General features: G+C 42.3%; 1 protein-coding gene across 3 annotated transcripts in view; it reads right to left on the bottom strand.

The window, feature by feature from the left end:
* The window catches only part of syt16 (synaptotagmin XVI), a 195,947-nt gene that overhangs the window by 139,742 nt on the left and 31,867 nt on the right, over nucleotides 1-24,338 (bottom strand). For 2 of the 3 annotated variants that reach the window (XM_072568350.1, XM_072568348.1), the window contains exon 1: nucleotides 7,433-7,495. The exons of the other annotated variant lie outside the window; for it this stretch is intronic. In XM_072568350.1, coding sequence (XP_072424451.1) covers nucleotides 7,433-7,454 — 22 coding nt within the window. In that variant the 5' untranslated portion in view covers nucleotides 7,455-7,495. Of the gene's footprint in view, nucleotides 1-7,432; nucleotides 7,496-24,338 lie in introns of those variants that run through there. 3 annotated transcript variants of the gene reach the window in all.

A 24,338-nucleotide genomic window follows, 5' to 3' on the forward strand; every position in this document is an offset into this window, starting at 1 on the left:
GATGTGATGTGGTTTTCTACATGCCCACATAACATATACTATAAAGAATGGGGTTCCTATTGAGAAGCTTCTTAACAACCACATACATAATCTGGGTTTTATGACCAGTAAACTAGACGGTATACATTCAGGACTAGCTCATTGGACAACTAAGGGTAATCCAAAAGGCACAGCTAATGACTGTGAGCACAACGCTCAGACTGATGGTGGAAAACTTTGCCCATCCATCCACTAGGGTCATCATTGAACAGACAACTGACCTTCTGAAGATGTGATTCTATGACCTGGACCACTCAGGAGGAACACCTCAGGACTGACCAGAAAAAGGTTTCCGGAACAGTAACTGATTGCCGAGTCCTGCACAACCTCACTCAATGACTGAGTGAGAACGTTGAAGTGTGGGAGATGGACTAACCGCGTATCCTCTCAGCCGAGGAAGAAGGAAATCCAACAAGATGCTGAAGGACCCTGATAGGTCTGAGAATGATTTGGAAATGCTAGTGTTGGACTGGGGTGTACATACTTAAAAATCACACAACACCAGGTTATAGTCCAACAGGTTTAATTGGAAGCACTAGCTTTCGGAGCGACACTCCTTCAACCACCTGATGAAGGAACAGAGCTCTGAAAGCTAGTACTTCCAATTAAACCTGTTGGATTATAACCTGGTGTTGTCAGATATGAGAATGAAGGATATTACGTGAACAATTGTGGGAACACAAATGTAGCAGCTAGTAGTGATACACAAGCTTCCCAACCCTCAAAGAGAAGGCTTGTTTTTTTAAACAAAGCAAGTTTATGTTGCTTTGCTTGTTATACATCACACATGTATTCACATTTTCTTTGCACCAATAAACCCCCGTTCAGTTTGACGTCAGAGAATCAGAATAGATTTCTGTTATCTTACATGGGGGTCATGCTTGTAGCACAAAGACCTTTGTGTGCATTGAACAGTTACTTGTCACAGAGAATGGAGAGGGGCCACATGCTAACTAACACACACAACCACAAAGCTTATCTTCCCACTTCCCAGATGGCTTCTTCCCTCCACATGAGACGTGCATGAGAATATCAGAGCCCTTCACAATGCCACATCTTGAGCAGCTAAGGTGATCATCATCCCGCAAGACATTTAAAAAGAGGGTGTAAAATTGTTGGAAGTAAAACCAGATTACACAAGACCATGGGAATTGGGGCGCAACTCAAAAGGTTAGCACCGATGCACCCAAAGTGACCTCAATATTCTTTAATCTTTCTCTTCCTACTATTTTAAGTAGCTGCATCTCAGCTAAGCAGGTGGAAGCCTATCTGCTTTGCCACCTCGTCACAGATAACATTGACAGGCATCCTCAATCTTCAGCATCCTTGCTCCTTGGTATCTGCATGTGGAGGCACATGGGTCCCTGGTGGTGGTGACGTGAAACTGCAGGGCACCTCCAGGATATCCACAATTCTGGGTGCCTATCTATCGGCTGTTTGTTACCCCAGTTGGTGCACCATAGCACCTCCCTTACCCCTTGAGGGTTTGGGGTAAAGGTCCCTCAGCCCTCATTGTGGTGATGAATGAATAGAACAAAGAACAATACATCACAGAACAGATCCTTCGGCCCTCAATGTCACGCTGATCTGTGAACTAATCTAAGCCCTTCCCCCTACACTACCCAATCATCCTCCATATCCTTATCCAAGGACTGTTTAAATACCCCTGATGTGGCAGGCAGGGCATTCCAAGCCCTTACCACTCTCTGAGTAAAAAAACCTGCCTCTGATATCTGTCTTAAATCTATCACCCCTCAATTTGTAGTTATGCCCCCTTGTACAAGCTGACGTCATCATCCTAGGAAAAAGACTTTCATTGTCCACCCTATCTAATCCTCTGCTCATCTTGTATGTCTCTATTAAATCCCCTCTTAGGCTCCTTCTATCCAAAGAGAACAGACCCAAGTCCCTCAGCCTTTCCTCATAAGACCTTCGCTCCAGGCAACATCCTGGTAAATCTCCTCTGCACCTTTTCTAATGCTTGAGGTGAATGGGCCTGTAAGGCCACAGAGGCAGCCACAAAGTCAGAGACAAAGTTGGCTGACCCCTCTATCCTTCACCCCAGTCTACACAAGGTCTCTGGCACCTCTGCCAAATGTTCCTACCAGTATCTGTATCTCCAACTCATAAAGGGCTGGGTCCAGATGCTCATCATCTATATATGAGTCAGCAGGGGCCCATTCTCCTCCAAAGATCAGAGACCTTAGCCTTTTCCTCCTCTTCCATCTGTGGGCCCATTTCAATGCCTTGTACACCAGGATGTGCCCTTGAGCTTACTGTCGATGGACTGCCCATGGAGGTGGTTGGAATGCCTTGACAGCATATACTCTAAGAATCTGTTATGTCTCAGGAGGTATCTTTTTGGAGAACTGGGCCTTAGGAAATGGGTATTTTCCCCTTCTGGCTGCTGCCTTAATTCTGTGGTCTGTAGGCTGCAGAGACACACAAAGATCTGTCAGTGATACGATATATGATCATTGCTGGTGCTTGGCTGCTTGGTGGCTCTCTCAATAAATTGCTGGACATATACATAGTCCCCTTACTTGCCTGCCAGCTTAGTGACTTTCCTCCTCAAAGTCCTTAGTCCAGGCATCTCTTCCACCCCTCCTTTTATACCCCTCCAATCTGTCTGTGCACTCTCAAACTGATTATACACCTCCTTCTCACATGGAAGCATAGCGACATTAAGGAACATTAATCTGGATACATGACCACTATATATACATTGATGGTGATGAGGATGGGAACGCACTCAGAGCTTTGATTGTCAGGTACATGGATATAAGGTAAATTAAGAGTTAAAAGATTTGAAGTTAAAACTAATTCAGGGCACCCAGAGAGTTAGTATTGATTGAGGTCAAAAAGGCTTTGTGTAATTTTTTATGCCGGATATTCCTTTGAAGTGAAATGATCATCCTGAAGTTACGTTTCATGTAACTGCCCCCATACTAGATTTGGATATAAAGCCAGATGACCATGAACTTCTCCTGTTTGTGAGGCAAGGTGAAGGAGCTGGAGGTACTTTAGCCAAGAAGTGAGGCAGAGAATGACTGCTCCAGAACATGGAACAGCCATGTTTAGACTACATCAGGCAGTCTACAGTGTGGAATAAAACCTTCAGACGTGAATTAACATCAATATCCAAGTGTTGAATTCAAACAAACCAGTTTGGGATGTCCAGTCAGAATTCCAAATCAAATTCCCCTGAGAAAAAAATTTGAACTTTAGGGGAGCAGGGTTGGGGACAGAGGATGGCAATAATGACCATAACAATGACAATACTAATAATGATGTTAACTGATTACAAGTAAACTACTGGAATGATATAAACCTTGTAAAGAGGAACTTAGGGGGCGATGTGGTATAAATGCGGTTTCTGTAAAACATGATGTAATTGATGTCAGACTCACATAAATCAGTGAGAGAAAAGATGCCAGTCCAGAAGAGTGAGGCCTGAGACACTACACTAAAGAACTCCATTTGAGAACCAGGTATGAACAGATGTAAATAAAAGAATGTTAGAATTGAAGAGCCTTACTTACAGACAAGAAGAAAGCAGTCTCCAGAACAGTGCATGAGCAAATACCCAAACCCACAGACTAGTTTGTCAACATGAAATTTAGGATTATCATATTATAAACAGGATTGAACTTTCAAGTTCACAGAAAATCCTCCTTCAATGTCTCGTTTGGCAAAATCGTCTAAAACAGCCCCCACTACTTTTTGTTCTCAACATTATTATGAAGCGAGTGCCAGCTCTTTCCAGTAAAAAATCAATCTGCTTCCATTAAAATCATTACACCGTTGAGTCACATAGTTACAAATAGCATTACCCATTGGGTAAGTAACTGTTGATGGAGTGCCAGAGGTTGATATTACTCATGTTGTATTTCATTCCTTCTCAAAAAGGAGACTAATTCTTTCACAATTGTACTGTTGTACCATCTGTATCAGTGAATGGACAGCGCAAAAACCCCTCAGCTCAGTCTAGGCCAGGTAGGTTTTGAATGGGAGTTCTCAGGAATAGATACCATTTCTTGGAGGTGAATTTTATTAGTTTTAGTTGAACTGTTTGTTGGACCAGATTGTTATGGTGGACTGTTTGGTCTTAGAGAGGACAAGACTTTTCATCCAATATAATGTTTCCAACTAATATCCATGATAATCAAGCTGAAAGATTGAATTCATTTCAACAACCACTGCCAAAATGGTCAGGTCAGAAGAAAGAGTGTTGAAAGTTCCCATGGCTGTGTTCCAAACATCTACCCTCCCCTTCCCACTCGCCCAACTTTCAAACATCATCTTTCGTTTGTCCATTAGCAGAAGTACTTCCATTATCATAACTAGGTTCAATCAGATTAAAGTTATCAATTTACCAGCTTGAGCCACTTAATGCATTTGTTCCACTTCTCAAAACTGGAATGGGTTAGGAATGGGAGAAAGTGAAGACTGCAGATCAGAGTCAAAAAGTGTGGCACTGGAAAGGCACAGCCGGACAGGCAGCATCCGAGGAGCAGGAGAGTTCACGTTTCAAGCATAAGCTTAGCTCATGCTCGTAACATCGGCTCTCCTACTTCTCGGATGCTGCCTGCCCGGCTGTATTTTTCCAGCGCCACACTTTTTGACACAGATTAGGAATAGTTTGTGGAGTGTTGGAACATATGACTAGAGATGCAGTTTTGATTTGATATAATCCTAAGAATAAATTGGTTTTAGCATGCAATGCCAGACTATAGAGATTAGATCTAGATATGGAAGATGGTGGGGAAAGTTCTGTAGCATTTGTTTCACATTAACAAAGTCAGACTGAAATTGCTCAAAGTTGAGAAACAGGCATTCCTGATCAAACATGGGGTTAAGTTCCACACTTTCTTGTATGGTAGGAAGTTCATTTTGACTGTCCACCATGTCCTTATCATAAGGGAAGTATGGAAATTACCATCTAGCTGATCACTAAGCAAACACATCTGCAACACCATTTGACTGGGTGAAACAGTGGTACCAATTGGCATTTGACTCCATTTTACTCCAATATTTCAAATTCCTCTGATTTAAACTGTTGACTCTAGCATCTGTGGGAATCCATAAATCATATTTGATTTAAAGAGGACAATACCATTCCTAGTGAGTATAAATTTTCACTCTATTCACTGGAGTTTAGAAGAATGAGAGGTGATCACATTGAAACATATAGGATTCTTAAAGGGCTTGACGGGGAAATGCTGACAGGATGTTTCCCTTCATGGGAGAGTCTAGGACCTGGAGACTAGGGCTGGAGAAACATGGAAAAAATGTTATCATCTATTTCCTTAATTAACCTTTTACCTAATGAATTGCAACTAAATGACAGATTTGATAAATCTCATAAATACTGCAATGTATTCAGCAACAACGACGACAGAAATTGCTGGAAAAGCTCATCTGTGGAGAGAAATCAAAGTTAATGTTTCGGGTCCAGTGAGTCTTCTTCAGACTACCAATGGAACCAGAACATTAATTCTGCTTTCTATCCGCAGATGCTGCCATAACTGATGAGCTTTTCCAGCAATTTCTGTTTTTGTTTCTGATTTCCAGCATCCACACTTCCTTCAGTTTTTTATTTACAATGTATTCAGCTCTGCACAGCAAAGTTGGTGGACATGTATATTCATAATCAAATATTCATGGTATTTTAAACAAATATTTCACCAGAACAGGAACCCATAAAGTTTTTTTTAATCAATTGTTTGCTTATTAATCTATTATTCACGAAACGGTTGTAGATGTTTGTTCAGTAAATACAGCTGAATAACATTTACATATATTATGAGAACATATGTTTGGCTTTCTACTGAAATGAATGCAGTTAAAATGGTGTCACTGTGGCCAGACATGCGGCTGGTCAGTAATTTCTACTGGATAATACTGGGGTTAAACCCAGTTAAACTGAGTAATTCCAGTATGGATCCTCAGAGGACACTTTCTACTTTTTGGCAATCTGAAAGAATACTTCCTTCAACACCCAGTTTTCCACTTTGTCACCATCTTTCAACCTTCTTTCCTATCTGACCCCTGAACACATCACATCAGGATAATCACTTTCTCAATGCCTTGAATGTATCTTCCAATGCATTTCCTTTCTCTGCTCTTTCTGTTGATCCTCCATGAAATTCAATACAACAGGGAAGCATGACTGTTTACTTACAAAGCCATGTTAACTTCTTTTTAAATATACAGTTTGGGCCCAACCTATTCATTTAGCAGACAGTCTTCGGTCTTTTCTACCACACGTATGAAGCCCATGATTGATATTACTGTATGGAGAATTTCATTAAATTCATAACAATCATTAAACTAAGTGATGGTTTGATTTTATGAGAATTTCATTAAGTTCATAACAATTATTAAAATTAAACCAGTTTATGTAGAATGTACTGTGGTTTAGAAAATATTCAAAGCTGTCAGCTTTTGAAATCACCTCCACTGTGTCACAAATGCAGAGGGAGATCTTTCTCACAATGATTTTGGAAGATGACAAAATCAACAGTATTGGAAAAGGGTCTGTACAACCCGAGCCTTTCACACTGACCAGTTTTCTTTTATAGTTTTACTGTCATTTGCCCGCAGTCAGTCACTGAGTGAGTGACTGTCATCAGGTTGAGGTCACCTAATGTGCACATGGAGTAATTGTTTCTGAAGTAGTTCAACTGATCCAAAATGGGGGTCTAGATCAGAGTGGTGCTGGAAAAGCAGGAAAATCGATGTTTTGGGCAAAAGCCCTTCAACAGGAATGCCCTGGTCCTTGGATGTTGCCTGACCTGCTGTGCTTTTCCAGCACCACTCTGATCTAGACTCTGATCTCCAGCATCTGCAGTCCTCACTTTCACTGCCTGATCCAAAATGGGCCAAGTATCTTACAGAAGTTTCAAAATCTTTAAAAACATTGAATCGTTTTCCATTTTAAAACATCAAGAAACAGTTTGTCAATCTCCTTATTCAGTATATCCGATTGATCAACAGGTTCACATAACATTGCTGAAAGCAGTAAGCAAGCAAATTTCCTCCCCTATCTATCATTGGTAGTAGTACAGAGACCAGAGACTGAAGGCCCCAGAAATAGCATAGGGAAAGCAATAGCAGTGAGAACGCACAGTGGAGATCTGGAGTGCAGGAAGAAACAAGCACAGAGAGAGCAAGAGCACTAGGGGGCATGTGATAGTGGAGGGTGGGGAGGGGTGTTGTATGGGGAAGATGGCAGGGGAGGATGAGAAAGTGCTTAGGGAGGCAGCCAGGGACATAGAGGGAGAATAGAGGATAGAAGAGGGTTGGGATGGAACAGGAGGATGATAGGGAGGGCAAAGGAAACTGAAGCACAGAGATGAGCGGTACATGCTACCAGCTGCCACTCACTCACTTATCACTGGTTGGTTATCCATGTCGCCCACTTGCAATGCTGGTCCGCTTGCTGAACCCCCTGGAAAGTGTACACAGATCACCAGTTATCGACAGAACTCAGACTGAGAACCATTGCAGTACATTATGCACAATGTAGTTGGTGCACCTGCTGCACAATATAACAATGGTGACAAAGGGAGTGATTGACGGGAGTCTAGTCAGGTACTTCCTTTGTCCTGGATGGTGTTAAGTTTGTGGAGTATTGTTGAAACTTCTCAGGTTGGCAACTGCAATTAAACAAATTCCTGAATCTTTCTTCGTGTGACACAGGCTCCAGCCATTTTCCATCATTCCACCAGCTAGGGTGGAGGCCAAGTCACTGAATATATTTAAAAAAGAAAGAGAAGGTTTATAGACACAAAAGACACCAAGGAGCATGACAGCGAGCAACATTAAGGCATTGAGAGAGAGAATCAGCCTTGATGGGTTGAATAACCTATTCTTGCTGCTCTTTTCTGTTTCTATTAGTCTTCCAATAAGATCATCCCTGTGACCTACTGCTTCTGTGTGCCAACAGGAAAGCAAAATGGCATAATAGGTTGAGGGAAAGCTGAGGAAGCGGGAAAGCTGCAGAAGGACTTGGACAGACTAGTAGAGTGGGCGCAGAAGTAGCAGAGAGAATACACTGTCGGAAAATGTGAGATTATGCACTTTGGTAAGAAGAACAGAGGCATAGACTATTTTACAAATGGGGAAGGGCTTCAGAAATCTAATGCTTAAATGGACTGGGGAATCCTAGTTCAGATTCTCTTAAGGTCAACATACAGATTGAATTGGCAGTTAGGAAAGCAAATGTAATGTTAACATCCACTTAGAGAGGACTAGAATATAACAGATGCACTGCTGAGGTTATGTAGGGTTCTGGTCAGACCGCATTTGGATTATGAGCAGTTTGGGCCCCTGTATCTAAGGAAGGATGTGTTGGCCTTGAAGGGGGTCCAGTGGAGGTTTACAAGAATGTTATTCAGGTTGAAGCACTTGTCATACGAGCAGCAGTTGAAGACTCTGGGCTTATACTTAATTGAGTTTAGAACACTGAGCAGGGGTCTCATTGAAACTTACAGAATACTGAGAGGCCTGGACAGTGTGGACATGGAGAAGATGTTTCCACTAGTGGGAGAGACTAGGACCCAAGGGCACAGCCTCAAAGTGAAGGAACTACCCTTTAGAACTGAAATAAGGAGGAATTTCTTCAGTCAAGAGGCAGTGAATCTGTAGAGGGCTGTGAAGGCCAAGTCAATGTTTTGAAGACAGAGTAATGAGTAAAGGGAGAATGCAGAAGAATGGGGTTGAGAAACATATCAGCCCTGACCGAATGAGGGAGCAGATTTGATGAGCCAAATGGCCTAATTCTGCTCTTATATCTTAAGGTCCTCAATTGACAGTCAACTACTTTTCTGATAAAATTCTTTGAAGAGGTGACAAGTAGGTTAGACCAGGGAAACCCAGTGGATGTGGTCTATCTAGACTTCCAAAAGGCCTTTGATAAGGGGCCACACGGGAGGCTGCTGAGCAAGGTGAGGGTCCATGGTGTTCGAGGTGAGCTACTGGCATGGATTGAGGATTGGCTATCTGACAGAAGTCAGAGAGTTGGGATAAAAAGGTGACAAGCCGTGTCCCGCAGGGTTCAGTATTGGGGCCGCAGCTGTTCACAGTATATATTAATGATCTGGATGAAGGGACTGGGGGCATTCTAGCAAAGTTTGCCAATCATACGAAGTTAGGTGGACAGGCAGGTAGTACTGAGGAAGTGGGGAGGCTGCAGAAGAATCTAGACAGTTTGGGAGAGTGGTCCAGGAAATGGCTGATGGAATTCAATGTGAGCAAATGCGAGGTCTTGCATTTTGGAAAAAAGAATACAAGCATGGACTACTTTCTAAACGGTGAGAAAATTCATAAAGCCAAAGTACAAAGGGATCTGGGAGTGCTAGTCGAGGATTCTCTAAAGGTAAACATGCAGGTTGAGTCCGTGATTAAGAAAGTGAATGCAATGTTGTCATTTATCTCAAGAGGGTTGGAATATAAAAGCAGCGATGTGCTACTGAGACTTTATAAAGCTCTGGTTAGGCCCCATTTGGAGTACTGTGTCCAGTTTTGGGCCCCACACCTCAGGAAGGACATACTGGCACTGGAGCATGTCCAGCAGAGATTCACACGGATGATCCCTGGAATGGTAGGTCTAACATATGAAGAATGGCTGAGGATCCTTGGATTGTATTCATTGGAGTTTAGAAGGTTAAGGGGAGATCTAATAGAAACTTATAAGATAATACATGGCTTGGAAAGGGTGGACACTAAGAAATTGTTTCTGTTAGGTGAGGAGACTAGGACCCGTGGGCACAGCCTTAAAATTAGAGGGGGGTCAATTCAGAACAGAAATACAGAGACATTTCTTCAGCCAGAGAGTGGTGGGCCTGTGGAATTCATTGCCACGGAGTGCAGTGGAGGCCGGGACGCTAAATGGCTTCAAGGCCGAGATTGATAAATTCTTGATGTCACAAGGAATTAAGGGCTATGGGGAGAATGCGGGTAAGTGGAGTTGAAATGCCCATCAGCCATGATTAAATGGTGGAGTGGACTCGATGGGCCGAATGGCCTTACTTCCACTCCTATGTCTTATGGTCTTATAAAAAGGGAAATGTTTAAAGGCAGTGATAAAGATAAACACTTTTCAAAATGTCACTGCAGTCTTTTGCCAGGGTTGTACAATGTTTTGGAGATTTATCTTCAATTAGAGTTATAGAGTCATAGAGTTGTACAGCACAGAAACAGAACCTTTGGTCCAACTCGCCCATACCATATATCCTAAATTAATCTAGCCCCATTTACCGGCATTTGGCCATATCCCTCAAAACCTCAAAACCCTTCCTATTCACGTACCCATCAAGACATCTTTTAAGTGTTGTAATTGTACTCCCCTCCATCACTTCGTCTGGCAGCTCATTCCATAGATACACTACCACCTGCATGAAAATCTTGTCCCTTAGTCCCCTTTTAAATCTTTCCCCCCTCACCTTAAAACTATGCCCTCTAGTTTTGAACTCCCCTATTCCGGGGAAAAAGACTTTGGCTATTCAGCCTATCCATGGCCCTCATGATTTTATAAATCTCTCCAAGGTGAACCCTCAGCCTCCTACACTCCAGCCCCAGCCTATTTGGCCTCTCCCTACAGCTGAAACCCTCCAACTCTGGCAACATTCTTGTAAATCTTTTCAAAACCCTTTCAAGCTTAACAAGATCTTTCCTTTCGCAGGGAGATCAGAATTGAATGCAGAACTCAAAGTTGGCCTCACCAATGTCTTGTACAGCTGCAAAATAATGTCTTAATTCTTATACTCAATGTTTTGACCATTGTCCTTTACAGCCACAACATGACATCCTAAACCCTATACTCATCAAAAAGGAAAGTATACCAAATACCTTCTTCATTGCCGTGTCTACCTGTGACTCCACTTTCAAGGAACTATGAACCTACACTCCAAGTCTCTTTGTTCAGCAACACTCCCTAGCACCTTACCATTAAATGCATAAGTTGTGCCCTGATTTGCCTTACCAAATGCAACACCTCACATTTATCTAAATTAAACTCCACCTGTCACTCCTCGGCCCATCGGCCCAGCTGATCATGGCCCTGTTGTAATTTGAGATAACCTTCGTCACTGTCCATTACACTACCAATTTTGGTGTCATCAGCAAACTTACTAACCAAACCTCCTGTATTTACATCCAAATCTTTTGTATAAATGATGAAAAGCAGTAGACCCAGCAATGATCCTTGCAGCACACCGCTGGTCACAGGCCTCCAGTCTGAAAAACAACCCTCCACCACCACCCTCTGTCTCCTACCTTCAAGCCAATCTTGTATACAAATGGCTAGCTCTGTGTTCCATTTGATCTAACCTTACTAACCAGTCTATCATACAGAAACTTGTTGAACACCTTGCTGAAGTCCATACAGACAGCATCCACCACTCTACCTTCAACAATCTTATTTGTCACTTCTGCAAAAAACTTCAAATTGACGCCAGATCAACCCATGAGGATTGACCACCCTAAGTTTCAGAGAAAAGTGAAAAGATCTATCTGCACACTATTCACATTAACCTCAAATGCAGCCTTCATATCACAGGCAATATTTTCACCTCACATCCAGAATTCAGATCTTTTGTCTACAAAATGTTCCATAATACCTTGGTGGATTAACAACCCCTCATGACAGATCGGTTTCTGATTGCTGTGTTCACTGGTAAGCAGCACCTCCCTCTGCTACATTTCAGCAGAAGTATCGCCAGTGTGAGGTCAACGACCTTGTATATTAATTGTAATGTCGTAGTTTCTGCAGAATGTTAACAACTGGTTTTATAAAGTTATGGGTAAGCAGGGCATTGAAACAATCAGGAAGCTGGAGTTAACATCAGCACAGCACAGCTGCCATAGTTTGTTTGTTTACCGTCTGCATTACAAGAACAATGATACCATACAGAACACACACAGGCCTATCTTCTTCAAACAGTCTGTTTCCTGCTTCCGTTCAAATATACAAACATTTCAACCTCCTCAATGTTCCAATGTTGAAAGAAGAGGGTGGGGTCAGGTGCAAATTTACAAGTGTTGTCTCATGCTGGCAACTAGCAGGAATTAGTGTCACCTTTTATTAAAACATGTGTTTCTCTAGCATCTCGCAGACAGCAAGTTCACACAAACAACATGGTGATGAGCAGACACTCCTGGAGAGTGTAAATTATCTCAGTTGAGGTATGCCAGGACATCAGGCACAATTCACTTCATAGAATCATAGAATCCCTGGAGTGTGGAAGGAGGTCATTTGGATAGCCTGGGATGATCACTTTATTGGGATTGTACTATAGTCCCCTCCCAATAGTCAGCATTCCAATAGTAAGGAGACCTCAGTTATCTGTAAGAACAATAGGGCGGTAATGATAGGGGATTTTAACTTTCCAAACATAGACTAGGACTGCCATAGTATTAACAGCTTGAGTTGGGAGGAATTTGTTAAGTGTGTTCAAGAAAACTTTGTTATTCAATATATGGATATACTTACTAGAGAAGGAGCAAAACTTGACCTTCTATTTGGGAATTAAGGCTGGGCAATTGAATAAGGTGTCAGTGGGGGGAACACTTTGGGGCAAGTGACCATAATTCTATTAGTTTTCGGGTAGTTATGAAAAATGATAGACGCGATCTAAAATCTAATGTATTAAATTGGAGTAAGGCCAATTTTGATGGTATTCAGGCAGGAACTTTCAAAAGTTGTTTGGGGGAAGCTGATGGCATGGTTGGGAAGTGGGAGGCCTTCAAAAATGAGATAACAAAGGTTCAGAGACAGTTATGTTCTTGTTAGCACAAAAGGCAAGGCTGGTCAGTGTATGGAATGCACAGGTCAAACAAAATAAGGAGGCATACGTCAGGCAGAAAGAGCTGGCTTGAGTGAATCACTCAAAGAGTATAAGAGCAATTGGAGTACAGTAGTCTCCCCGTACCTGCGGGGGATACATTCCACAATCTACTGCGGAATCCAGAAACCGTGGATAGGAGTGAATCTACTCATTTCAATGGGAAATATAACTTCCCAGCTGCCTCTTGGCCCCTGGTTCTAGAAAGTTCCCCTTAATATGTTCAGGCCGCAGTAAACCATGGGTAACTGAAACCACGGAAAATGATTCCACAGGTACAGGGGTTGCCCTGTATACTTAACAGGGAAGTCAGGAGGGCCAAAACAGGAAATAAGATAGCTTTAGCAAATTAAGATAAGGAGAATCCTAAGAGATTTAGTAAGTATGTTAAGGACAAAAGAGTAACTAGGGAGAGAATAGGGATCCTTAAAAGATCAATGAGGCCATCTAAAAGTGGAATTACATGAGATGGATGAGATATTAAACAAATATTTCACGTCAGTATTTAGTCTGTAGAAGGACATGGAAGCGAGGGAACTTGGGGATATAAATAACAATATCTCAAAAAGGTGTCCATATATTAGAAGAAAAGGTGATGGACATCTTAAGACGCATATCCCTGGGACCTGATCAGGTGTATCCCAGAACTTTGTTGGAAGACATGAAAGAGATTGCTAAGTCCCTTGTTGAGATATTTGTATCAGGGACATGCATGGGTGAGATGCTGGAAGATTAGAGTTGAGCTAATATGGTGCCATTATTTAAGAAAGGTGGGAAGGAAAAGCCAGGGAACTACAGACTGGTGAGCCTGATGTAAGGGTAAATTGTTAGAGGGGATTCTGAGGGACAAGGTTTACATGCATTTTGGAAAGGCAAGGACTGATTGGGGATAGTCAACATAGCTTTGTATGTGAGAAATTGTGTCTCACTAACTTGATTGTGTTTTTTGAAGAGGTGACTAAGAAGATTGATAAAGGCAGAGCAGCACACATTATCTATATCAGCAAGTTCCACAAGCTGATTAGCAAGGTTAGATCACATGGGATCTGGGGGAGGAGCCAATTGGATATAAAATCACCTTGAATGTAAGAGACAAAAAGGGTGGTAGTAGAATGTTACTTATAGGACTGCAGTCCTATGACCAGCGGTGTGCAGCAAGGATCAGTGCTGAGTCCACTGTTTTTTTGTCATTTATATAAATGATTTGGATGTGAATATAGGAGAAATGGTTGGTAAGTTGACACTAAAATTGGAGGTGTAGTGAGCAATGAAGAAGTTTATCTCAGAGTACAATGGGACCTTGATCAGATGGTCCAAGGAGTGGCAGATGGAGTTTAATTTAGGTAAATATGGGCTGTTGAATTTTGAAAAGGTAAATAATGGTAGGACTTGTACAGTTAATGGTAGGGCCCTGGAGCGTTTTCCAAACAAACAAACTTAGAGGCATAGCTGCATAGTTTCTTGAAAGTGGATTGGCAGGCAGACAGGTTAGGGAAGAAGCCGTTTGGCATGTCTGCCTACAATGAGTATTGGAATTGGGACATAATTTTGCAGCTATACAAGACATTAATGAGGCTACTTTTAGAGTACTGCGTTCAATTCTTGTCTCCTTGCGAAAGGAAAGATGTTGTGAAACATAAGGATTCAGAAACGATTTACAAGATGTTGCCAGGTTGGGGGGTTTGATCTATAGGGAGAGGCTGAATACTCTAGGACTATTTTCTCTGGAGCATTGGACACTGAAGGGTGACCTTACAGAGGTTTAAAAAATCATGAGGGGCATAGATAGGGTGAATAGCCAAGGTCTTTTCCTGGGGTGGAGAGGGGAGGGGAGGGGAGTGTCCAGAACTAGAAAAAGGGACCTGAGGGGCAACGTTTTCACATGTATTGAACAATCTGCCAGAGAAGGTGCTGTAGGAGCTGGTCCAATTACAGCATTTAAAAGGAATCTGGATGGGTATATGAATAGGAAGGGTTTAAGAGGAATATGAGCCCAATGCTGGCAAATGGAACTAGATCCATTTAGGATATCCAGTAAACATGGATGGGTTAGACTGATGGGTATGTTTCAGTGCTGTACAACTCAAGGACTCTATAACAAACGTTTCATTCGATGCTCAATCACTTGAAACAAGCAGCATTCAAAATTAATTTATATTTCCACTTCAAGGAGTTTATAACCATTGAGAGCTCAATCAAATTGTAATTAGCAGATGCCCTACTGTGATAACAGAAGGCTGTGAAGCCAGTCATGTCAGGCTAAAACAGTAAATGGTACCCAGCAGGATTATAACTGACAGACAAAATGAAATAGCAGGCAATGCTTTAAAAACAAAACTACCCTAGATTTTTAATCAAAGCTTCAAAGGACAGGTGCCTTGACACTTAATGGTTACTTTTGACTGTACCTCTTGATGGTGTTGAGAAGCTTACATTTATGCACTTTTTGGGCACACTCATGTGTATTTCTAATTATCTCAAAGAGCAACTGCCTGTCCAAATGAATGCAAGAAATTCAGACCTGCTCCCACAGATCTAATGTACACAAATTTTTTTTTTGGAAACACTGCACAACCAGAATCATGAGTGGAGGAGGCTCCTGATTTCTACGGCCAGCTGCCTCCAGAAAAAATGTACATGCACAAAATGCAACGCACTCCCATTCCTGCCTGGGCAATGGTAGATAACATGTTCAGGGGCAGGACTTCCGATTTCCAAACCCATAAGACCATAAGACATAGGAGTGGAAGTAAGGCCATTCGGCCCATCGAGTCCACTCCGCCATTCAATCATGGCTGACAACCCAACACCAAAGTGCAGAAGCTTTTCACTGCTGTGAAAATCTAGGCCTGCAAGTCAGATACCCCAAGTCAGATTCTATACCACAGTTAGAGTGAGGAATATTTGCTCAGTGTATACAGTCCATAAAAAGCACGAGTCAGAAAAGGTGATGAGCTAACCTTACTGGCTGGAAAGAGATGCTGGCGAGAAAGGAAAGAAAGAAAATTAAAATTTGGTGGATGCAATTAATTACTTGCTGGATTACAAAGAAATTGTTAGGGAGAAGGGTACTACTTCATGCAGAATCTGGGAGTAACTGGTTTAACTCTTTGAAGAAAAACTGGATTAGGTATAGTTTTTATGAAAAAAAGAGAGGGGGTAGAAGAGGTTAATTGTAAACTAGTTTAAGATTTAGACTTTATCGTCGTACGTCCCCAAATATAAAAGCACAGGAATACACTGAAAAGTTTTCGATGACGCCACCTTAGCTACAAGTAACTTGGTACAAAAAGTTAAGAACAAGGAAAAAAGAAATAAGAAGCAAAGATAAAAGCTAAACATTACAGTCACTCTTAGCATAGCATAAAAAGGTTAAAACTTAATACTAAAACAGACTGCAAAATTTTAAGTTGAAAAATGAGGAAATAAAGCTAAAATGTTCATCCTTTGCAGTCTTTCTTAAGTGCTTGGCCAAGCTGGGACCACACTTCATACGAGGGCTCGATCTCCTCCACTTTTGTGTTTAGGTGAAAGGCATAGACTGGGATGCACTAATGCTTCCAGAGCCAAGAACAGGCTGAAACTGTGGTGACTAGCTTAGAAGCTGCTTGTTTGTAATATGTATCTCGGCAAATAAGTGCCTATTAAATGTGTAAAGATTAGACTCTTGTTCTATCCTTCATAATCTGGCTTTGTGAGTTAGAATACTTGGGCCTTATTTAACTCAGAACCCTGAACTGTGGGCATAAGCAAAGTATTCCCAAGTAGTCAGCCAGCAAACTGCATCTGAATTACTAATTCTGAATAAATCGTTTGTTTTAACACAGAATATGTAAGTACGGAATTTTCCACCAAAAACAGAAAACCTGTGTTTGCGTCAAATCAGTGAGTGCAGGACAAAAATCTTAAAATAATTTTGTTCATGATTATTAGACTGACTTTTATTTGCAAAATAAAATCACTGTTTCTTAATGTAATCCTTCTTTGAACTTGTTTCTTTTTGACCACATCTCTGTGAAGTTCCTTGGTGGGTTTCAGTGTTAAAAACTAGCTGAAAAGTTTTTAAAACCAAAAGAACTGTGGATGCTGAGGAAGGGTCTCCAGATCCAAAACGTTGAGTCTGATTTCTCTGAAAAGTTTTTGTTCTTTGTGCAAGGAATCTCTGAGCTTCCTAATTGCCATTGAAAAGCCAAAAAGGAAACAGGAAAAGCAGGGAACTTTGATCATGCCAATGATTATTTCAAATAGTGTTTTAGTGGTTGTAGAAGGGTAGCATATTTTTTGATTGCTGATTGGTTGAGCCACTTCCATCTCTGGCAGATAATCTGTAAACAATAAGCCTTCTTTTCTCACCAAAATGAAATCATTGAATTTAAACATTTGAGTTAAAAGGACAGACAATACGAGCTGCCGATACATCATGAGGACAACTGCACTTTGAGTCATAGAAATGTACAGCACAGAAACAGACCTTTCAGTCCAACTCGTCCATGCCAACGAGATATCCCTGCCTAAGCTAGTCCCATTTTCCAGCATTTGGCCCATATCCCTCTAAACCTTTCTTATTCATACACCCACTCAGATGCCTCTTAAATATTGTAATTGTACCAGCCTCCACCTTTTCCTCTGGCAGCGCATTCCACACACGCACCACCCTCTGTGTGAAAATGTTGCCCGTTAGGTCCCTTTTATATCTTTCCCCTCTCACCCTAAACCTATGCCCTCTAGTTCTGGACTCCCCCACCCCAGAGAAAAGACCTTGTCTATTTATCCTATCCACGACCCTCCCCATCATTTTATAAACCTCTATAAGGTCACCCCTCAGCCTCCGACACTCCAGGGAAAACTGCCCCAGCCTGTTCAGCCTCTCCCTATAGTTCAAATCCTCCAACCCTAGCAACATCCTTGTAAATCTTTTCTGAACCCTTTCAAGTTTCACAACATCATTTAAATAGGAAGGAGACCAGAATCACATGCAACATTCCAAAAGTAGCCTAACCAATGTCCTGTACAGCCGCAACATGACCTCTCAACTCCTATACTCAATGCACTGACCAATAAAGGAAAGCATATTAAATGCCTTCTTCACTATCCTATCTACCGGTGACTCCACTTTCAAGGAACTACAAACCTGCACTCCAAGGTCTCTTTGTTCAGGACCTTACCATTAAGTGTATAAGTCCTGCTCCGATTGCTTTTCCAAAATGCAGCACCTCAAATTTGTCTAAATTAAACTCCTTTTGCCACTTCTCAGCCCGTTGGCCCATCTGATCAAGATCCCGTTGTACTTTGAGGTAACCTTCTTTGCTGTCAACTAGACTTCCACATCTGCAAACTTACTAACTATACCTCCTATGTTCACATCCAAATCATTTATATAAATGACGAAAAGCAGTGGACCCAACACTGATCCTTGTGGCACTCCACTGGTCACAGCTCTCCAGCCTGAAAAGCAACCCTTCCCACCACCCTCTGTCTTCTACCTTCAAGCCAGCTCTGTATCCAAATGGCTAGTTTCCCCTGTACTCCATGAGATCTAGCCTTGCTAACCAGTTTCCCATGAGAAACCTTGTCAAACACCTTGTAGAAGTCCATATAGATCACATCCACCGCTCTGCCCTCATCAATTCTCTTCTATTTCTTCAAAAAAACTCAATGAAGTTTGTTAGACATGATTTCCCATGCACAAACTATGCTGATTATCCCTAATCAGTCCTTGCCTTTCCAAATACATGTACATCCTGTCCCTCAGGATTCCCTCCAACAACTTGCCCACCACCGACATCAGGCTCGCTGGTCTATAGCTCCCTGGCTTATCCTTACTACCTTTCTTAAATAGTGGCACCATGTTAACCAACCTCCAGTCTTCCGGCACCTCACCTGTGACTATTGACGATACAAATATCTCAGCAAAAGGCCCAGCAATCACTTCCCTAGCTTCCCACAGATATCTAGGTTACACCTGATCAGGTCCTGGGGATTTATCTACGTTTATGCGTTTCAAGACATCCAGCACCTCCTCCTCTGTAATATGGGCATTTTTCAAGATGTCACCATCTATTTCCCCACATTCTGTATCTTCCATGTCCTTCTCCACAGTAAACACTGATGCAAAATACTAGTTAAATATCTTCCCCATCTCCTGTGGCTCCACACAAAGGCCACCTTGCTGTTCTTTGAGGGCTACTATTCTCTCCCTAATACCCTTTCGTCCTGAGCGTATTTATAAAACCCCTTTGGATTCTCCTTAATCCTATGTGCCAAAGCTCATGTCGTATTGTTGCCCTCCTGATTTCCTTCAAGTATACTTCTACACCCTTTATGGCTCTAAGGACTCATTCAATCTCTGCTGTCTATACCTGACATATGCTTCCTTCTTTTTCTTAACCAATACCTCAATTTCTCTAGTTATCCAGCTTTCGCTACACCTACCAGCTTTTCCTTTCACCCTAACAGGATTGCACACATAGGTAACAGCACCATGTTTGTGTTGAGAATATAAACTCAAACAAAAATGTTGCATAGTGGGTATAAAAGAGATATAAACTTGTCAATAAAGAGAGTACAAGCAGTTCAATGTTGACACCCAAAAATATTAACTCAACTTTACTTTCCAATTAATATTGATGGGCATGCTCCAATATGTCTCATCTTTCCAGAAGGTGTAAATTTATTGTAGAGTTTTGTATGCTTTAGCCATGTTCTAAATGTTCAGTATAAAAAGGTCAATGCTTTGTCATCTTCATTCTTGTTCTTAAAATATACAAAACAGTGTTCCACATTCAAATATTTAACCTGTTGTACTTAGTCCTTATGCAAATAGCCAAGTGTAAAAGAGGACTGTCAAGTGTCAATGTTACAGTCTGATCACTTAGTTAATTCCAGTCAATTCAAAAGTTCTTTTTGCCTTGAAAGACTGAATTATCCAATAACTTAAATAAAGCAATTTCATTAGAAAAGTATTGGTGATGTTTGTGCTTTAAACATATAATTTTATTTGGTTAATTCAAATTGAGGATAGTAGACTGAATTGGGTTTTTTTATTGCAAGTAATCATTCTTGTGGATTTCAGCTAATGAAAATTCAGTTTATAGGGGAATGAATCTGACCAAACTTTATTTGCAATTCAATACTTACATTTGCCAATAGACAGGACATGACAACCCCAGAATTAGATTCAAAACAGTGTGCCAGAACAGTTTGGAACACTATAACCCATTCTCACCGAATCACTCACCGTCCCCCTTATGTCCCAGTTTTGTAGTTCTGGTGATCATGTAACTATGCAAGGTAAAGCTTGTGTGAACTAAACATTACAGGCAGAAAGTTCAGTGACATACAATGAAACTGCATTCAAAAATATAAAATTCAGAATCAGACTCTTTGCAAAATAACACATGGACCTTATATTCTGGCAATACGTAAATAAAATTGTCCCAACATTTCCTGCCATTAATTTGGTTGTGTGTATTTAATTTTCTGTGCTACACTCTCGAAGCACGGTCCATGTTCGATTTGTTTACACTAGATTTAAAGTAATTGGGTCAATATAATGTGATGATGTTGTGTAAAATTATTACCTGACTGGCTAAGCTTAGTACACTGAGAAAGTCAAACTCACGGCTCTCAAAAGGACTTATGTTTCTTCAAAATGGATTAGCTAAGCAATATTTGGCACTAACTTTGAGACTTCAAATCTGGCAAATAAAAGGCATTCAAAGTAGTCTTTATAAGGAATAAGTAAATAGAATCGCAGCTTCAATAGTCCAACAGCATCCACACCTTCTACACCTTGTGGAAGATAAAACCTTGCCCTCACTTGCAACATGACACGATTGAAATACCAGAGTTGTAAGAGCAGACCAAGCAGCTACTGAAGGGCTGCTGGCAGCCATTTGTGACGTTAGTGGTCTGACACAGGAGGAAGGGGCACTGAAGTCTAATGATTTAGCTTCCAAGTAGAATGACAACCTCTGTTCAACCTCCATCCCCAAAGGACACAGTCCAGGTGGAGGACTGCACTGTGGGCAGATCTGCACTGAATTCAGAGCGGAATGAAACTCCCAAACGTAGCGGATTTCAACACTCTGCACTCACCATCTGTTTCAGGGAATACCGTGTATCACAAATATGTTCCAGGCTTCAAACCTCATGCTCAAATTGCCAGATAGTAAATACTTGCGGCCACAGGGTACAATGCCATCATATTAACCATTCTAAAAGAGAAATGCTAATTGCTCTATACAAGTTATAATTCCATTGACAATAATACTATGAAATTTCATTTTATATACTAATATTTGTACTGCATTACACTCAATGTAAAAGTGATGTATTCATTGCAATAAGCATATTGTTGTTTTTCACTTCAGGAACTACACTGGGAACAGACCAAGCAAATGAGCCATGCTTCTTAGAAAATTTTTCTTGTTCACCTGTAATACTGACACCTCCAGTTTAGAATAAAAGGGTCAATTATACCTTTAAGGATAGCTACTGAATATGTGTAAGTGGAGCCAAGTCATAATGACATCAGATCCTGTTGAAATGGAGCCTGAGTCTGTCAGGCTTCAGCAGCTTGACTTCGCTTCTCGTGCCTTGAAAACAGTTAGGCTCAATAAAGCCTCTAGCTTTTCGCTCAAGCATGTGTCGGCTTCACATTTTCTGCATGATAGTATAAAGACCAGGCCCACAGAACCAGAGGCAAATAGTAGGAAGAGTCCAAAGTGCAGCCCAGTACCAGCAAGGTCAAACCATGAGGCCCACTGAGCGGTCCAACCCCAAACATCTCGTGGAAATACCGGAAACTCAGACACCAGGGACCAACAAACAAGAGACTTCAAGGTCCAACCAGACACTGAACCATAAGCAAGAAAATGTGTTGAGAATTATGATGAAGGCGGTGTTGTTGCCTATTCTTACTGATTGCAGTCTGTAGGTCAGGAAGTCATTGAGGGGGGGGGAGGGTATATTTGAGACCTAGGTCTCATAGTTTAGAGATAAGTTTGTTCGGAATTATGGTGTTGAAGGCTGAACTGTAGTCAATAAGTACGCACCTAAGGCACGTATCCTCATTACCCGATGTTCCAGGTAGGACCATGGAGATGGCATCTGTTGTGCATTTGCTGCAACAATCAGCAAATTGCAAAGGATCATGGCACTCTGATAGGCTTGAGTAAGCACTTCATAATAATGGAGGTCAGAGCCTCCATATGGTAGTCACTGAGGCATGCTGCATGGTTTTTCTTTGGCACTGGTTTGATGGTAGTTTTCTTGAAGCAGGTGGGGGCTTCAGATCGTGTGAAGGACAGGTTAAATGTGTCTACGAATACACCAGCTGGTCTACACAGCCAGAGACTCCATCAGGGCCAGTCACTTTCCGTGGGTTCGAGAGAGAGAGCGCCGATCTAACATGTGCAGTGGTGACCGTGGGTACAGGTACATCCAAGGGTGTTGGGACAGATGACAGTGTTTCACTGACCTTCTGTTCAAAGTCAGTGTAAAATACATTGAGCCCGTCGAGTAGGGATGTAATTCTGTTCAAGTTTGCTTTGTAGCCCATTATGTCATGTAAGCCTTGTCACAAGTGATGGGTGTCCGTGTGGTTGGTCTGGGTTTCATGTTTATTGCCTCTTGACATTCCTGATGGCTTTGTGAAGGTCACATCTGAATTTCCTGTATAGGTCAGGGTTGCTTGACTTGTACACCTCAGACCTGGAGTTCAGCAGGGAGTTGGCTTCCTCATTCATCCATGGTTTCCAGTTAGGAAACATTCAGAGAAACCTCTTCAGCGTGCAGTCTTCTATACATTTACCAATGAAGTCTTTGACAGTAGTAACATATTTGTTTAGGTTGGCCGCTGAGTTCATGACATGGGTCAGTCCACTGACTCTCAGCCATTCAGCTTCCTGAGACCAATAATGCACTACTTTCTGTAATGGGCCTTCATGCTTCAATTTCTGCTTGTAAGCCAGCAGGAGAAGCACAGCGTTGTGATCTAATTTTCCACAATGCGGATGGGGAATGGGGCAGTGGGCATCTTTGATGATTGTATAGTAATGGTCAAGGATGGTCACACCTCTGGTGGGATAGGAGATGTGTTGGTGAATTTCAGTAGCACATTCTTGAGGTTGGCCTGGTTGAAGTCACCAGTTTCAATGAACAAGGCATCAGGGTATTCAGTCTTAAGACTGTTTGTGGCACTGTATCTTCAGTAAGTGCATTCTTCACTTCTGCATAGGGTAGGATGGAGACCACTGTCAGTATAGCAGAGGTGAAATCATGCAGTAGGTAGTATGGACGGCACTTTACTGTAAGATATGGCCTTCATATGGGGCTAAAAACAATGACTGCAGATGCTGGAAACCAGATTCTGGATTCGTGGTGCTGGAAGAGCACAGCAGTTCAGGCAGTAGCTTCGAAATCGACGTTTCGGGCAAAAGCCCTTCATCAGGAATAAAGGCAGTGAGCCTGAAGCATGGAGAGATAAGCTAGAGGAGGGTGGGGGTGGGGAGAAAGTAGCATAGAGTACAATAGGTGAGTGGGGGAGGGGATGAAGGTGATAGATCAGGGAGGAGAGGGTGGAGTGGATAGGTGGAAAAGGAGATAGGCAGGTAGGACAAGTCCGGACAAGTCATGGGGACAGTTTACTGAGCTGGAAGTTTAGAACTAGGGTGAGGTGGGGGAAGGGGAAGTGAGGAAACTGTTGAAGTCCACATTGATGCCCTGGGGTTAAAGTGTTCCGAGGCGGAAGATGAGGCGTTCTTCCTCCATGGTGGTGAGGGAGCGGCGGTGAAGGAGGCCCAGGACCTCCATGTCCTCGGCAGAGTGGGAGGGGGAGTTGAAATGTTGGGCCACGGGACGGTGTGGTTGATTGGTGTGGGTGTCCCGGAGATGTTCCCTAAAGCGCTTTGCTAGGAGGCGCTCAGTCTCCCCAATGTAGAGGAGACCACATCGGGAGCAACGGATACAGTAAATGATATTAGTGGATGTGCAAGTAAAACTTTAATGGATGTGGAAGGCTCCTTTAGGGCCTTGGATAGAGCTGAGGGAGGAGGTGTGGGCGCAGGTTTTACAGTTCTTGCGGTGGCTGGGGAAAGTGCCAGGATTGGAGGGTGGGTTGTTTGGGGGAGTGGACCTGACCAGGTAGTCGCGGAGGGAACGGTCTTTGCGGAAGGTGGAAAAGGGTGGGGAGGAAAATATATTTCTGGTGGTCGGGACTGTTTGGAGGTGGCGGAAATGTCGGCGGATGGTTTGGTTTATGTGAAGGTTGATAGGATGGAAGGTGAGCACCAGGGGCGTTCTGTCCTTGTTACGGTTGGAGGGGTGGGGTCTGAGGGCGGAGGTGCGGGATGCAGACGAGATGCATTGGAGGGCATCTTTAACCACGTGGGAAGGGAAATTGTGGTCTCTAAAGAAGGAGGCCATCTGGTGTATCCTATGGTGGAACTG

The sequence above is a fragment of the Chiloscyllium punctatum genome, chromosome 4, assembly GCF_047496795.1.
Source record: "Chiloscyllium punctatum isolate Juve2018m chromosome 4, sChiPun1.3, whole genome shotgun sequence".
NCBI lineage: Eukaryota > Metazoa > Chordata > Chondrichthyes > Orectolobiformes > Hemiscylliidae > Chiloscyllium > Chiloscyllium punctatum.